The following is a 14,946-nucleotide window of genomic DNA, read 5'->3' on the forward strand; positions in this document are numbered from 1 at the left end:
TCGAGGTGACCTTCGACATCGATGCCAACGGTATTTGCCACGTCGCGGCGAAGGACAAGGCAACTGGCAAAACACAGAACATCACAATCACAGCAAACGGTGGTCTGAGCAAGGAGGACATTGAGCGTATGATCCGCGATTCGGAGACACACGCAGAGGCAGACCGTCTCAAGCGCGAGCTGGTGGAGGTGCGCAACAACGCCGAGACCCAGGTGACCACAGCTGAGCGCCAGCTGACAGAGTGGAAGTATGTGAGCGACGCCGAGAAGGAGAATGTGCGCACGCTTCTCGCAGAGCTCCGCAAGGCGATGGAGAACCCTAACGTGGCAAAGGACGAGCTCTCTGCGGCAACAGATAAGCTTCAGAAGGCAGTCATGGAATGCGGCCGTACCGAGTACCAGCAGGCGGCGGCAGCAAACAGCAACAACAACAGCAGCAATCAGGGTGAACAGCAGCAGCAACAGGATCAGCAGCAACAGCAACAACAACAACAGGACTCTGATAAGAAGCAGTAGAAGTGGTAATACTGATTATTGTTTTGTCTCTTGTTGGAACTAAAGTTTGACTGTTGTTGTTGAACCAGTGGAGTATTCGGTGTTATCTGAAGTTATTATTATTACAGTCACTTTGTACAGGCTAATTTTAAAATATTTTCCTACTGTTGTTGTTTTTTGTTGTGTCTTATATTACTTGTGCGAATAAGTGTAATGTTAATTTAATATTCAGATAAAAATGGTGGTTTTTTTTGTCTCTAATTCTCTTATGACCCATCGGTTCTTTTTTTTTTTTTTTTTAAGAAAAAAAAAAGGGGTTTGACGTGTGGTATTGTGAGGGTTCTTGGACACAATAAAGCTGCCATTGTGATTTACTTTCTTTTTTAAAATATATATATACAGCAATGAAGTTAGTTCCTTATTCTTGGAGAGGTGCTCGAATTTTAAACTGAGTAAAGAATTATATTAATAAATAAGTGTTTATTTCATTATTTTGTTTCGGGCAATATGCCAAACTAATGGTATTGTTATGTTTTTATTTTGGTGCTGTTTTTTTGTCTGTTTGTGTTTTTATTTCTTTTTTTTTTTCTTTTTCTTTCTTTGTATCTGTATTCTGTGGTTGGGCGTGGGGGGTGGGGGTGTATTGTTTTTGTAATGGATTATTTTCCTCTATTGGTATAACGAATAGGATGGCCCCCAAAAAGGCGCGGTTCAAGCCGCCCATTCGTCCAAATGCTGATGGAACAGGATTTGTGCGAACCTCGGCCGGATCGAAAGCAGAAACAACTGTTGTGGAGGAGTCAGTGCCGCAAAGACGGGGGCGTGAGGGATTTCCAGGCACAGAGGGTTCGTTGCCTGCACAAGTTCCTCCTGCCCCTTCAAAAACAACAACAAAAACCTCAGAGGAGCGTAAAGGAACAAGTATAGAGTTCTTATTACAACCTCGTTCTGATAGTTCTTTGCCATCTAATGAGGCACGACTATCTCCTTCTTCTTTTAAGAATTTGGGAATTTTAAGTGGTGCTATTTTACATATAAAGTCCAGTGTACGTGAGGCGTACTGTGAAGCTTTTCTTTCATCATCATGTCATTCACAAACTATTTTGCTTGCTGATGAAATGTCGGCAGCACTTAGAGATAAACAGGTTATTGTATCTGTAGTAAAAAATCCTTCTGTTATGGAACCAATTTCTCAGGTAGATGTGGAAATTACACGTGATGTGGGTAATGATTCAACTCCACCTGAAATTCCATTTTTGCAAGTTCGTGCCGCTTTTCGACGTCAATATCAACATCGTTTAGTATATAATGGAATGCGTGCTATGATACGCATAGCAACGCATCCATTTTATGTTGAAGTAGTAAGATGTATACCTTGTGTAAAGAATGAAAAAAGTTTGGAAAAGGAGAATAAAGTTACACTAGGTATGCTTATGGATAACACAGTAATACGAGATGGTGCTCATGATGTGAATTATGAAGATAAAACACCTGAAGAAAATCTTCATATTAAGGAGAATTCAACTCTTTTGGAACACGTTTTGGTTATTGGAGAAGCTGGAACTGGTAAGACTCAATACCTTCAAAATGAAGGACAAGATGCCACTACTTTGCATCGACGTCATGTTGAAATTATTTCTGTTGAAGAACTTCCACAAGGTGATGCAAGTGATGTGACTAGTTCAACAGTACTTCGTGAAGCATTTACGCGTGCAAAAATTGCTGCACCATCAACGGTATTAATTGATGATCTTCATCTTATTTGTGGAACTAATCCTAGTTCTATGGCTGGTTCATTATGGGCTATGAATCTTGTAGCAGCTGTATTATGTGAAGAACTTGATAACATTAAACGTCAGCAACTTGATGTTCGTGTTATTGCTTCTGCACCATCTGCTGAAGCAGTATCTCGTTCTCTTTTAACAAGGGAACGTTTTAGTAATCGTGTTGTACTTCTTACACCAGGTTCAGCAGAAGAACGGTTAAAATGTTTAAAGACTATCATGGATAAACAAAAAACGTTGTCTTCTACTCATATTTCAGAGGAAACTCTTAAGTCTGTAGCAGAACAAGCTCATGGTTTTACCCAGCGTGATTTGGCTCATCTTATAGAAGTTGGAATAGTAGAGAATTTTACATCAACAGGAAGTATAGGACTCTCTGATAGTTCGTTGCAAAAGGCATTAACAATAGTACGACCCTCTTCACTAAAACAGTTTGAAGTGTCAGTACCACAAGTTACTTGGGGTGATATTGGTGGAAGTGAATCTGCAAAGAAGACACTACAGGATTGTGTAGCCTGGTGTCTCGGTAAACAGAGTTGGGTATTCCGCAAATTCAAGCTTTCACCACCTAAGGGAGTTCTACTCTATGGACCTCCAGGTTGTAGTAAGACGATGTTAGCAAAAGCGCTTGCTAATGAATCTAAAATGAATTTCATTTCAGTTAAAGGACCTGAAGTGTTTTCAAAGTGGGTAGGAGATAGTGAAAAGGCAGTACGAGATATTTTTACACGAGCCCGTGCTGTAGCCCCATGTGTGGTATTTATTGATGAACTGGATGGTATGTGTTCACATCGTGGACAAGGTGGTGTATCCGATCGTGTTATCTCTCAATTTCTTACCGAATTAGATGGTCTCCCTGCTGCATTGGATGAATCTTCTGAGGCGTTGGTGTTTGTAGCGGCAACCAATCGTCCAGATAACATTGACACTGCCGTCCTTCGACCCGGACGTATTGATCGCAAAGTCTACGTTGGCCTTCCAGATCTCTCAGAGCGTAAGGCCATTGTAGAGATTCACTTTGCCCGTATTCCCGTCGCTCCCGATCTCAACGCGGAGTACGTGGCGAGTAGGACGGAGGGTTACAGCGGGGCGGAGGTGGTGGCGGTGGTGAAGGAGGCGGCTTTTCTGCGGGTGACGGAAGATGCAAAGGCAGCGTACATCACGCACAGTGATATTGATGCCGCACTGCAGAAAGTTAAACCGCGAATCAGTCAACGTGATGTTGAATGGTATAAGCGCTGGGCGATGGGTGGTGGATAAGGCATTCAGGCGTTAAATTTTACAATGCGGTAAACAGCACCCCCTTTCCAGAGGAAGAAAAAAAAAAAAAAACGAGTAATGAGTGGGGGAGAAAAAAAAAAAAAATGAGAGGAACAGAAAGTGAGAAGTAAAGTAGGTGAACCTTCTGTGCTCTTCTTCCCCCTTTTAAGATTGAAGAAGAAAAAAACAAACATAAGAGAAAAAAAAAAGTTTTGCTATTATCAAAACCTCTCTAGTGATATCTATGCCCTTTATCTCTGTTTGGAAGTATGACACTGCTTTTCACATCCCCTCATCTTTTTTTTTCTTCTCTTTTTTTTTATTTTGTTTCTGTTAGTTGCTGTTTTTTAATTTTTTTTTCTTTTTACTCTTCTTCTCTCAGCTAATACAACAAGACGCTGAGAAACGTAAAAAGAAAAGAAAAAGAGAGAGAGAGAGATTGGGGAGAAGAAAAATAAAATAAGATTCTCTGTGTCTCTGTCTCTGTGTATATATTTATACAATATAAGTTATTAGTGGTATATCTTTATTTGTACCAATGTCCTTCGCTGAGGAGGAGTACTATATTGAAGAGGATTATGATTCTGTATATGACGAAGGTCCTTGGTCGTTAACTGCAGAAAAGATGGAAGAGAAACATATGCCAGGTGTTGCTTCTTTGGGAACGGAGTCCTTTACAACGCTGTCAGCGAGTCAGGTACTAGAAAATATGCGTGGGGATATTGAAAAAGCAAATGAAATTCTTGGATTAACACCTGAAGCCGCACTTCTTGTTCTTCGACGTCTCGGTTGGGTAATGAATGATGCTGTATTAGAAAGATACCTGGGTGATATGGAAAAAATTAATAAGGAACTTAACATTACAGATATCTGTACTGTTAAGAATTCCTCTGATAATGAAGAAGAAGATACTTTATTAGTGAGAAATGATACACCTCTGGAGTGTCCTATATGTGGAGATGTAGTGGCTGTAGGGAAAGCAGTGGCTATCCCCAGATGTCAACATTTTTTCTGTACGGATTGTTTTGCAGCGAACCTAATTTTTGCATTAAAGCATGATCTTGACTTATTTAACAAACGGTGCCCTAAGAAGAAGTGTTGTAGTATAGTAGGTATTGGTGTATTTAAGGAACTTTTACCCCCAAAGGAGTATGGACATGTACAACAACGTATGATTAGGGATTATCTTAGAAACAATTTGCATATGCGTTGTTGCCCTAATAAAGCATCTTGTGAAGGTGTATTACATGTGATGACTCTACGAGATTCTGGACCAGATGTATGTTGTTCTATATGTGGATTTGAATTTTGTTTTAATTGCCTTCAACCCCCTCATGCTCCCGCAACTTGTCAAATGATGAGACGTTGGGAGGAAGTCCTTCAAAAGAATGAACCAACACTGGCACTTATTCAAGAAAAAACAAAAGGTTGTCCAAAATGTGCAGTACGTACAGAGAAAAATCAAGGTTGTAATCATATGACATGTAGTTGTTGTCATCATGAGTATTGTTGGGTGTGTCTTGGACCATGGTCAGAACATAATCGTAGTTACTATAATTGTGATAAACGTGATCCTGATAATAATAAAAATAGTGATCAAGTGTTTTTTCTAAATTGTTTTACACGATGGGAAAATCATAAGGAAAGTATTTTCCTTGAAAAAGAAACACTAGAAAAGTTATTACAGAAAATACGAAGTGAAACGCAACATCATAAGGATACACAAATGCATGCGAATGCATTAAATATTATTCTCGAGACACAACGTGTATTACATGAATGTCGATTGACATTAATGAATGGATATATTGCACTTTACTTTGGTGGTCTTTCCAACACATCTTTTCACTACCGCTTACAACAACTTGAACTTCGTACTGAAGAGACTAGTGCACTTATTCACCTTTTACCCAATCAAGATAAAGTGGATGAAATTAAATCTCGTCTTGCACAAGCAGCCCACTGGTGTAATGTATTGCGGAAAGAAGGTATTGACTGATGCCATATCTTTTTTTTTATTATTATTATTTGCTTTTTTGTTTTTGTCCTTTTATTCGTCTTGATAATATTTTCTTTTTTTTTTTCTTTTTTTTTTTTTTTTTTTTTTTTTTTTTTTTTTTTGATTCACTATGTGTCTATGTTTCCATCACTGTGACTGTGACTCTTAGAGTAGAGAGAAGGGAGGATTTCCTCTCAATTTCTTCATGGTTCTCTTTTCTAAGAGTTAGATGAACTTGAATGATAACCAAAGGATTGCTCTTTATTTTTTTTTTATTTTTGTTATTGTTTTTATTTCGTTCCATTTTTCTTTTCTTTTTTTTTCTTTCTTCTTATTTAATCTGGTTTTTGTAATATCATGTTTTTCTTTTTTCTACAACAAAAGCGTAGATAAGAAAAGAGTGAGGGAGGGAGGAGGTGGAGGGTGTTAGTGGTAGAGGTGTATACATTGGGTAGAGAAGAGAATGTCTTATATTGAGTTGCCAAAGAAAAGAATTTCATCAGGAGAACAGCAGCAGCAGCAGCAGAAAGGAGAAGTATTGGTGACTCATTCGACCTTTAAACTTATTATCCGAGCCACAATATGTGCAACTCTATTTGCGGTACCCTTTTGTGTTTCTATTCCATCTTCTCCACTATTGAAGTTGTCACAAACACAGGATTCAAAGAAAACACTTATACCTCGCATGATGAGTGATTTCTTTTACGTAAATTTTATCGCCAGTTGGTGTGCCTATTTTTTTATTCTTGAACCTAAAATAAAAAATGAAAAGGCAAAAAAAGGTTTTATGCCTTATCTTGGTCCTATTACAGCACAGGTGCCGGGACTCTCTTGTCTTGTAGCTTCACATCTTTTCTATCCTGGAATGTGGGCAATATTCAATGAGAGAACATGGAAAGAACGTCGGAAAGAGTTTTTTAGACTTACAACTAAATGTTTCCTTGCTTATGCACCTATTCATATACCTGCTGCCATTGCTATTGGTGTGGGTGTGGGTACTATTTTGTATCCATTCGAGTTCTTTAAGAGGAAGTAAGGTAAAAAAAAAAAAAAATAGTAACGATTCTTATTTTTATTTTTTTTCATGTTGGATTGGCGTTCTCCTACAGCAAAGAAAAATGGAGATGAATATGAAAAGAAAAAAAAAAATAAGAATGATGTTGGGTTTGCTTGGGATAAAGTGAGTACCGTGATATTTATTTTTTTTTTTTTGCTATTATTGTTTTTGTTTTATCTAATCCATACATTTTTTTTTTTTTCTTCTATTTATGTAAACATGAGGATGGAGGAATTTAGGTGCCATCTTATTTTCCTTTCTTTTTCTTTTTTTTTTTTTCTTGTTCTTCTGTGTATCTCTTTGACGAATGAATGTTTTATCCTAAAATGTTCAAAATATGTGGTGTTTTTTTTTTTTTTTTTCTTTTTTTCTTTTTGTCTTTTTCTTTTTCCTTGGATCTATTTAAAGTAGAAAGGTAGTGGTGGTCCTTTAGTGTGCATATATATAAGGGAAGAAAAAATAGTATAAATATCACGTATGGACAGAATTACATGCCGTTTTGAGGTGCAAGGCCGCATCTCAAACATGGCGCATAGTGATATCACCAACGACTGTCTTGTGAGTACTATGATGAACGGAACTCACATTTTCAAAAAGGATGATTCTAATTACGAACCTTCTACACGCAGCTCTATACATCTGGAGAGTTTTCCGCATCATATCATTGGTGGCGATCCCGTTATATCCTCTTGTTTCTTGTCTGCCGATTCTTGTATAGCTATTGGTACTGGAATGGGAAGCATCGCCGTTATTTCACGTCATTCACGCACAGTAGTGCGGTGCTACACCTTCCAGGAAGAGACACCAGTACTGTCACTGAAAGAAGTGCCACAGGAACCTTCACTGCTTTTAAGTAGTTCTCCAAGTAGTGCAGAGGTAATAGATATTGAGCGCGCTGCAGTGCGATTAAGCTTCTTAACCCCCAAACCTCGAGTTATTGGGGCAGTGGCAGTTAACAATAACACATTTGCTGTGGCTAATTATGATGGTAAAGTAATGCTATACGATGCACGAAGAGGACGTGAACCGGTAACTATACTTGCTGTCCCAGATCAAATTACCAGTATTTCAGCATCATTAGATTCTGCTGCCGTAGCTGCAGGTACAGTTGGAGGTCGTGTCTTTGTTATGCGTTGTTCAACAAGTAATGTTCGAGAAGAGGCATTTGGAACAGGAAAGGTTCGTGTACCTATTCGTTCTGTTTCCATGTACCATGGACGAATAGCAGCTGGTGATGTCTCTGGTAAACTCACAATCATTGATACCGGTGAACATCCACAACCGACAAAGTATTGGACGGCGCAGTCCCTTTTACCTCAACATGCAACAACCAACAGCACAATATCATATACAGTCGCCTCTCTTGTCCAGTGTAAGAAAGAAGTTTGGACTGCAGTAACACCTTCAGAAGGTGCCTTATCTCATGTAGTGGTTCTCTCAGCTTGACTGGGCTTTACATGACTCTCAAGTGCAAACGGAAAAACGAGGGAACTTCAAAGATTACTGTTGTTGATGTTTTTTCTTATAATTTTTTAACAGTATAGAGCACACTGTTCATTTTATTTTTATTTTGACTCATGCTAATTTCTTTTTTTATTTGTATTTTAATAATTAGAGCCACAAATACCACTATGCGTTCATTTATGTAACCTGTGGATTTATAGAATTTCGAGACAGAAGATTCATTCGTTTATTTTTCTCTCAGTGTTATTATTCAAGAAGTCATTTAAACAGTGTTTTTAGATTATTATATTAGTACAGTTCAACGTTAAAATGATCCACTTATTTTCACCATAACCGCTTTTTCTTCTCTCTCTCTTTCAGTACAAAAAGGAATATCAATTAGTTTAAATAATGGCTAAGTAGAACAAAAAATAAAAAAAGCGGCAAAGAGTTTCTCTAAAGATACATACATGTACTAACACAAAAAAAATAACTGGTATCACAGCAACAGCTGGTGCTGCAGACATTCCACCATCTACATAATACAAACAGACTAAACATATATTCTCTTCAATGACGCATATCACCATCCATTTTTCACTCCAAAATATGGTATACTATTTTTTGTTATTTATATAACACGTACCAAACGAAATAGATGAATAATAATAATAAAAAAAAAACATTTTAATTTATTCTTTTTTAAAAAATAAAACTATTTTTTGTTCTATATTTTCTTTTTACTCCACGTCTTGTATAATTCTTAGAAGAAATAAGCTCTCACCAAACATTAAAACTAAGAGTAAATAAGTGCCTTTGGATATGTTCGCTCGTCGTCTGCGTACCTCCGGAAGTCTGGCTGCCGCGTCACTGGCACGCTGGCAGTCAACTAAGGTGACAGGTGATGTGATCGGCATTGACCTTGGCACCACGTACAGCTGCGTCGCCGTCATGGAGGGTGACAGACCGCGTGTGCTGGAGAACGCCGAGGGTTTCCGTACAACACCGTCTGTGGTGGCGTTCAAGGGCCAGGAGAAACTGGTCGGTCTTGCTGCAAAGCGCCAGGCCATCACAAACCCTCAGTCAACCTTCTTTGCAGTGAAGCGACTGATTGGCCGACGCTTCGACGACCCCCATATCCAGCATGACATCAAGAACGTGCCCTACAAGATTGTGCGCAGCTCCAACGGTGACGCGTGGGTGCAGGATGCCAACGGCAAGCAGTACTCACCTTCTCAGGTGGGTGCGTTTGTGCTGGAGAAGATGAAGGAGACATCAGAGAACTTCCTTGGCCGCAAGGTCTCCAATGCTGTGGTGACGTGCCCTGCATACTTCAATGACGCGCAGAGGCAAGCAACAAAAGATGCCGGTACAATCGCCGGTCTTAACGTGATCCGCGTCGTGAACGAGCCAACAGCCGCTGCACTGGCCTACGGTCTGGACAAGACCAAGGACAGCATGATTGCGGTGTACGACCTTGGTGGTGGTACGTTCGATATCTCCGTGCTTGAGATTGCCGGTGGTGTGTTCGAGGTGAAGGCCACAAACGGTGACACACACCTTGGTGGTGAGGACTTTGACCTGTGCCTCTCTGACTACATCCTGACGGAGTTCAAGAAGTCAACGGGTATCGATCTGAGCAACGAGCGCATGGCCCTGCAGCGTATCCGCGAGGCTGCCGAGAAGGCGAAGTGCGAGTTGTCGACGACAATGGAGACAGAGGTTAACCTGCCTTTCATCACAGCGAACCAGGACGGTGCTCAGCACGTGCAGATGACGGTGAGCCGCAGCAAGTTTGAGGCACTGGCTGACAAGCTTGTGCAGCGGTCGTTGGCTCCGTGCAAGCAGTGCATCAAGGATGCTGGTGTGGACCTGAAGGAGATCTCCGAGGTGGTGCTTGTCGGTGGTATGACACGTATGCCGAAGGTGATTGAGGCCGTCAAGCAGTTCTTTGGTCGTGAACCATTCCGTGGTGTGAACCCTGATGAGGCGGTGGCACTCGGTGCGGCGACACTAGGCGGTGTGCTGCGCGGTGACGTGAAGGGCCTCGTGCTGCTCGATGTGACGCCACTGTCACTCGGTATTGAGACGCTTGGTGGCGTCTTCACACGCATGATCCCGAAGAACACGACGATCCCAACCAAGAAGAGCCAGACCTTCTCCACAGCCGCAGACAACCAGACACAGGTGGGCATCAAGGTGTTCCAGGGCGAGCGCGAGATGGCGGCAGACAACCAGATGATGGGCCAGTTCGACCTAGTTGGCATCCCACCAGCTCCACGTGGTGTGCCACAGATCGAGGTGACCTTCGACATCGATGCCAACGGTATTTGCCACGTCACGGCGAAGGACAAGGCAACTGGCAAAACACAGAACATCACAATCACAGCAAACGGTGGTCTGAGCAAGGAGGACATTGAGCGTATGATCCGCGATTCGGAGACACACGCAGAGGCAGACCGTCTCAAGCGCGAGCTGGTGGAGGTGCGCAACAACGCCGAGACCCAGGTGACCACAGCTGAGCGCCAGCTGACAGAGTGGAAGTATGTGAGCGACGCCGAGAAGGAGAATGTGCGCACGCTTCTCGCAGAGCTCCGCAAGGCGATGGAGAACCCTAACGTGGCAAAGGACGAGCTCTCTGCGGCAACAGATAAGCTTCAGAAGGCAGTCATGGAATGCGGCCGTACCGAGTACCAGCAGGCGGCGGCAGCAAACAGCAACAACAACAGCAGCAATCAGGGTGAACAGCAGCAGCAACAGGATCAGCAGCAACAACAACAACAACAACAACAACAGGACTCTGATAAGAAGCAGTAATAGAAGTACCTTTTTTTTGATTTGTTTTTGTTGGATATCGGTGTTGTATGTAGTGGAAGAACTCATTTTTTTTAAATGCTGCTAGTTTGTTAGATGCTTTTCTGAATATTCAATTTAAAGAATTTTGAAAACCTGTTTAAGTCTTTTATTATTATTATTATTATTATTATTATTATTATTATTATTATTATTATTATTATTAAAGAAAAATGAAATATAGAATTATTTGATGATGTTCTGATGAAGTATCAGGTACTCATATTTGTTTTAGGTATTTTTTTTTTTAATAAAATGCTAATTCTAGTACTTTGCAATGTGAAACTTGAGTTTTTCTTTTTTCTTCTCTTTTTTTTCATTGAAATTAATATTTTTTCCTTATGGAATATATTTAGCGGAGTTGTTTGGGTGGTGTTGGGAACTACCTCTTTTCGAGTTTTTATCGTTAATACCGTGGTTCTTTTTGTGTGTTTTCTGTTGTTTTGTCGCTCGCAGACTTTTAACGCCTAACGTGTATATGCGTCGTTCGTTGTTGCTTTTGTCAAATGAACCGTTTGCGGTATTGGGTCTTAGTCGTAGTTGCACGAAGGCTGAGATAAAAACACGCTACCGGGAACTAGCACGACTTCACCACCCAGATTCGAAGACTGGTGATAGTAAGAAGATGGAGGAGATCAATAAGGCTTATAATTTGCTTTTGAAAGAGGGTGCATATGAGCGTCTTAGGTTAAAGCCTGCTGGTACAAAAAGGCGTGATGATGCTCGTCGACCAAATCCATTTTCACAGGAACAACATGGTCAACAACAGCAGCAACATCATCAATATCAGGATGAAGAAGGTAACAATGATGATGTACTTTCAGATTTTGAGGCTGCAAAAGTTACTGCTTTAGATCCTTCCACTGAGCGTGTAACGCCAGAAGGGAAGTATATGTACCAGAACCGTGATGACGGTAGCTGGATGGTACTAGATCGTCCTTTAGTGCGTGTACATCAACCACGCTACGCTTCCTTCGCAGCTCAAGCAGATATGTCTGCAGAGTTACGCCGCCGTTCACTTGAAAAAGAAAAGGAAGAAAATGCAAAGACGATGTTCCAACGAACTGTTGATAGGATGAGTGACAGTGGTGATCTACCTATGCATAATCGAACAATGTTGTATATGTGTTGTATATTAGCTATAATGGCGTTTTATTTTGTCTTTCAACGTTCTTTTGCATGGCGTAAACATCACCGCAATAGGACCGTTTTTTACAGTTCACTTGAGGAAAATAGAGAAGAATTAATGAAGATCTATGATGATCATCATGATGTTTTGCAAACATCTGTTGCTGCAGCAGCTCTTTTATTTCTTACTGCATCTGAACACAAACAGGAGTTAGATCCGGTAGTTCCACCCTTACCGGAGACGTACTTCAAGAAGGTACGTCCACCTCTTGAACACTTTCATGTAGTCTCTGGTGGCTAGTTTTTTCTGTCGTTTTGTTATTTTCTGTATATCACACACATACATGAACAAGTTTATACTCGTTTGCCTTATTATTATTATTTTTTTGGGGGGTTTTCTTCGTTTGTTCTCCTTTTTGTAACCATATAATCTTTTTTTGGTTTATTATTTTTTTTATTTTCTCTCACACTTTATCTTTTCCCTTTCTTTTCTTTTTTTTTTTTTTTTTTCTTCTTTTACTTAATATTCAAACTATAGTATTTGGTGCAAAACAAACCGAAAGGGCTGAATTGCATAATTCTTTGTAGAGAATAGTTTTCTTTCTTTGTGAGGAAAAAAAAAATTAACAAAAATAAAATCGTCTTTGAATATATATATATATATATAAGGTCATGAAGTCTCGTATTGGTAGACCGGACATGAACGAGTTGCTTGATGCAGATTTGCAGTTAGTGTCACCTGTAGGCTCTCGTGTTGCTGGTGGTAGTGGTAGTGATAGTTCAGCAGTAGATGGTGATCATGAGAGCAGTTCTGATGAATCTGAGTGGGGTACTGTCGGAGGAAATTTCCGAATTGAAGATGTCATGAAAGGTGAATCTGATGTTGACATGACGGCTGAAGAAGACAAAACAGAAGAAAAACTGTTATATGTCCCAGAACCAGTTATATCCTTAAGTTGTGTGCGAAAACCACTTGTACCACGTTTGCCTATTGAAGACCTTCCTGTTGGAACTAATGTGTGGGTAGTGGATGAAGAAGATGTTCAGTTGCTTTTACGAGAACATTGGGATGAGTCTTATCGTGCTGTATGTAATGGTCGAATATCTGGTACCGTTGTGCGACATTCAAATAATGTGACGCTTGTACGCTTTTATAATGAGCAACTCGATATGGATTACAGTTTAAGTCTACCACGTGCTTGTTTATCAGATGTACCTATTGATGCCTATTCTTCTTCACCACATGGTAGTAGCTATATGGTTACTTCTTTTTTCGGTCTTGGTAATCTTGGTCCTCGAGCTGGACGTAGCCATGATAACACTACTACATGTACACTGGATAAACAATACTATGAATCTCTATCATTTATGGAAGTTCATATATCTCCTAATCTACCACAATTGGGTGTAGCAAACGAACGTTTTATCGCAGGAGCGTATGAAGACGCAATCTCATTACTTGATAAACTTGATGATGAAACGCAACATAAAATGGTAGATGTTTTGGTATTGCGTTCTCGTACAAATATATTTTTGGGACGCTATGAAGAAGCTCTTAAAGATGCGTTGAAAATAATTGAATTGGATCCTAGTTGGGTAAAAGGTTATGTTGCTGCCGCACGTGCATTAAGTGGTTTGGGTAATTTTGAAGAAGCTGGTACGCAGATAAATCAAGCCATGTTATTACTTCCTCATAGTCGAGAATTGCGAAGAATAGGGGAACTCGACATTTTTTTATGTAATCTTGAAATGAGTTTACCTAAAAATGAGTTGAAACTTTCTCTAGATGCTTATTATGCAAAACAACTTTTAACATGTCGTCAATATAAAAAATTTGATACTATATATGACGAGAATTGGATTCTTCTTGCGATGGAATCCATCGTTTCAGAACCTTCAGAACGTTGTTGTGTATGTCTAAAACCTTCTAAAGAAATGATGCGTGTTCCTATAGATTTAATTGGTAATGCAAGCGTAAAATTAGCGTGTTACTGTAGTGTGGAATGTCAGCAACGATCTTCTCTCTTTTTTGCTATGGAACTTGGACGTCATCGTCTTGCCGTAGAACGTGCACGAGACCTTATCTCTTCTACATTTACATTACGTGTATGTCAAACACCACTTGATTTAGCTTATATGACTACACGTTTATTTGCTATGATTTGTGTCACACATGATCGACTTTCTGTTCAACGTCGCTGTCATCGGAGGGCGAATGAAAGCGGCAATTCCAAAATTTCTTTTGAAGAAGGAAGTCAAAGTTTTAACTCCGAACGAGATAGTGTGGTTCCGCTACAGACAGCACTTAAACATCTTGGTGTTTATCCACTCGTCACAGATCGTCTGAGTGGACGTGGACGAGAGGAAATGCGTGTAGTGTATGACACTTTTACTGCGTTTTTCACAGAAGAGGAAAAACAAATGTACTCATTAACCCTCTTCTATGCTCTTTATGAGTACGTGCGAACATTTGCTATTTGCTTGAGTGGGCGTAAAAAGGACAACAAGATGTACTTTTTACCGAAACTCGTAGGAGCAGTACGCCGTGTAGCTCCCAACCAGGCGAACTGCACAGTTGTACTATGTGAGGATGGAGGGGAAGCACCACACATCAAACTCGTTGCTTCACGTGATATTGCTTCTGGTGAGATGCTTTCTATACCTGCATTGGATATGTCCTCATTTTAGCTAAAAAAAAAAAAACATTCTCATATATAAATAAAGAGGAATTTTTTTAATGACGACATACTTCCTTCCGTAGACCTTATTCAATTATGACTCTTTACTCTACTGTGGTCTCTCGGCGTCACCGTCGTTTTGGAGTTTTTTTTTTTTTTTTTACTTTTCCACCCCGAGTCCCAATTTGTCTCATTATTAGTTCTTCCAATTTTCTTTTATTTTCTTTATTATTATTTCTTTTTTTTTTTT

The 14,946-nt window shown here is 40.0% G+C and overlaps 8 protein-coding genes across 8 annotated transcripts; all 8 read left to right on the top strand.

Moving 5' to 3' along the window:
- Positions 1-2: 2 nt before the first annotated feature.
- On the top strand, positions 3-515 carry TM35_000072470 (heat shock 70 kDa protein, mitochondrial precursor; the record flags this gene model as incomplete). Its single annotated transcript, XM_029023693.1, has 1 exon — positions 3-515. A coding segment is annotated over one exon (513 nt), but the record flags the coding sequence as incomplete, so codon positions are not given.
- A 668-nt stretch (positions 516-1,183) lies between these two features.
- On the top strand, positions 1,184-3,538 carry TM35_000072480 (putative Transitional endoplasmic reticulum ATPase; the record flags this gene model as incomplete). The annotated part of the gene is made up of 1 exon (XM_029023694.1): positions 1,184-3,538. The coding sequence occupies one exon, from the start codon at positions 1,184-1,186 to the stop codon at positions 3,536-3,538; it is 2,355 nt and encodes a 784-aa protein (XP_028884890.1).
- Positions 3,539-4,076: 538 nt separating this feature from the next.
- TM35_000072490 (RING finger protein) lies at positions 4,077-5,537 on the top strand (the record flags this gene model as incomplete). Its single annotated transcript, XM_029023695.1, has 1 exon — positions 4,077-5,537. The coding sequence occupies one exon, from the start codon at positions 4,077-4,079 to the stop codon at positions 5,535-5,537; it is 1,461 nt and encodes a 486-aa protein (XP_028884891.1).
- Positions 5,538-6,000: 463 nt separating this feature from the next.
- Positions 6,001-6,573, top strand: TM35_000072500 (uncharacterized protein; the record flags this gene model as incomplete). The annotated part of the gene is made up of 1 exon (XM_029023696.1): positions 6,001-6,573. One exon carries the CDS (start codon positions 6,001-6,003, stop codon positions 6,571-6,573), a length of 573 nt encoding a protein of 190 aa, XP_028884892.1.
- A 498-nt stretch (positions 6,574-7,071) lies between these two features.
- Positions 7,072-8,040, top strand: TM35_000072510 (uncharacterized protein; the record flags this gene model as incomplete). The annotated part of the gene is made up of 1 exon (XM_029023697.1): positions 7,072-8,040. One exon carries the CDS (start codon positions 7,072-7,074, stop codon positions 8,038-8,040), a length of 969 nt encoding a protein of 322 aa, XP_028884893.1.
- Positions 8,041-8,859: 819 nt separating this feature from the next.
- On the top strand, positions 8,860-10,854 carry TM35_000072520 (putative heat shock 70 kDa protein, mitochondrial precursor; the record flags this gene model as incomplete). The annotated part of the gene is made up of 1 exon (XM_029023698.1): positions 8,860-10,854. One exon carries the CDS (start codon positions 8,860-8,862, stop codon positions 10,852-10,854), a length of 1,995 nt encoding a protein of 664 aa, XP_028884894.1.
- A 514-nt stretch (positions 10,855-11,368) lies between these two features.
- On the top strand, positions 11,369-12,319 carry TM35_000072530 (putative DNA-J protein; the record flags this gene model as incomplete). Its single annotated transcript, XM_029023699.1, has 1 exon — positions 11,369-12,319. One exon carries the CDS (start codon positions 11,369-11,371, stop codon positions 12,317-12,319), a length of 951 nt encoding a protein of 316 aa, XP_028884895.1.
- A 371-nt stretch (positions 12,320-12,690) lies between these two features.
- TM35_000072540 (uncharacterized protein) lies at positions 12,691-14,706 on the top strand (the record flags this gene model as incomplete). The annotated part of the gene is made up of 1 exon (XM_029023700.1): positions 12,691-14,706. One exon carries the CDS (start codon positions 12,691-12,693, stop codon positions 14,704-14,706), a length of 2,016 nt encoding a protein of 671 aa, XP_028884896.1.
- Positions 14,707-14,946: the final 240 nt, after the last annotated feature.

The sequence above is a fragment of the Trypanosoma theileri genome (assembly GCF_002087225.1).
Source record: "Trypanosoma theileri isolate Edinburgh chromosome Unknown TM35_Tth_7_V1, whole genome shotgun sequence".
NCBI classification, from domain to species: Eukaryota; Euglenozoa; class Kinetoplastea; order Trypanosomatida; family Trypanosomatidae; genus Trypanosoma; species Trypanosoma theileri.